This window comes from Sinocyclocheilus grahami, unplaced genomic scaffold, assembly GCF_001515645.1.
Source record: "Sinocyclocheilus grahami isolate Dianchi unplaced genomic scaffold, SAMN03320097.WGS_v1.1 scaffold2953.1, whole genome shotgun sequence".
In the NCBI taxonomy this organism is placed as follows: Eukaryota; Metazoa; Chordata; class Actinopteri; order Cypriniformes; family Cyprinidae; genus Sinocyclocheilus; species Sinocyclocheilus grahami.
Genome location: NW_015508126.1, coordinates 24683 through 25262, shown reverse-complemented (window position 1 = coordinate 25262; position 580 = coordinate 24683). Strand labels below are relative to the sequence as shown.

At 40.9% G+C, this 580-nt stretch overlaps 1 protein-coding gene across 1 annotated transcript in view; it reads left to right on the top strand.

Annotated features, from left to right (window-relative positions):
* The window catches only part of LOC107575854 (low-density lipoprotein receptor-like), a 13454-nt gene that overhangs the window by 11237 nt on the left and 1637 nt on the right, over nt 1–580 (top strand). Inside the window, exon 16 of the mRNA XM_016262177.1 lies at nt 437–578. Coding sequence (XP_016117663.1) covers nt 437–578 — 142 coding nt within the window. The remainder of the gene's footprint in view (nt 1–436; nt 579–580) is intronic.

Genomic DNA, 580 nt, shown 5'->3' with positions numbered 1-580 from the left:
CTTGAAACGTCATAGCATTTCCACACCGGCGATGACATGACTGTGACGCCAAATCATTTATGTCCCACGCATCATGTAGGTCGTCTCACACTGACATCAAATTGCGATCGGTTCGTAAGATCAGCCAAGTTAGGGAGTACCGATAGAGTCATAAAATATGATTATCTGCCGATCGATCGGAGCATCCCTAGTGGCCATGCCACGTTTTTCACCTGAAGTCCACTAATAATGTTTTAACGAGGTTTCTTGTGCTCAAATAAGTTGTAAACGTTCCCCTTTACCATTACAAAGGCTTTTTTTTCCCTCTATAGTATATTTTTAAGACTTCCATGCAAATGACCTCTGTTATGATTTGCCTTTTTGCATGTGGAATGAGTAACCGTTTTATTTGTTGTTCTGTGTTTAACCTTTATTAAAACCTGATCTATGTTCACAGCTGAGATTAAAAGAGGGGATATAAATTTGGTGACACTAAACAAAGGCAACAAGGAACAAGGTTTGCAACCTCCACCTCCAGTCTGTAGAAGTCCATCCGTGATGTGTCCAGGAACATCATTGTGCATTTCCCAGATTCGACTGT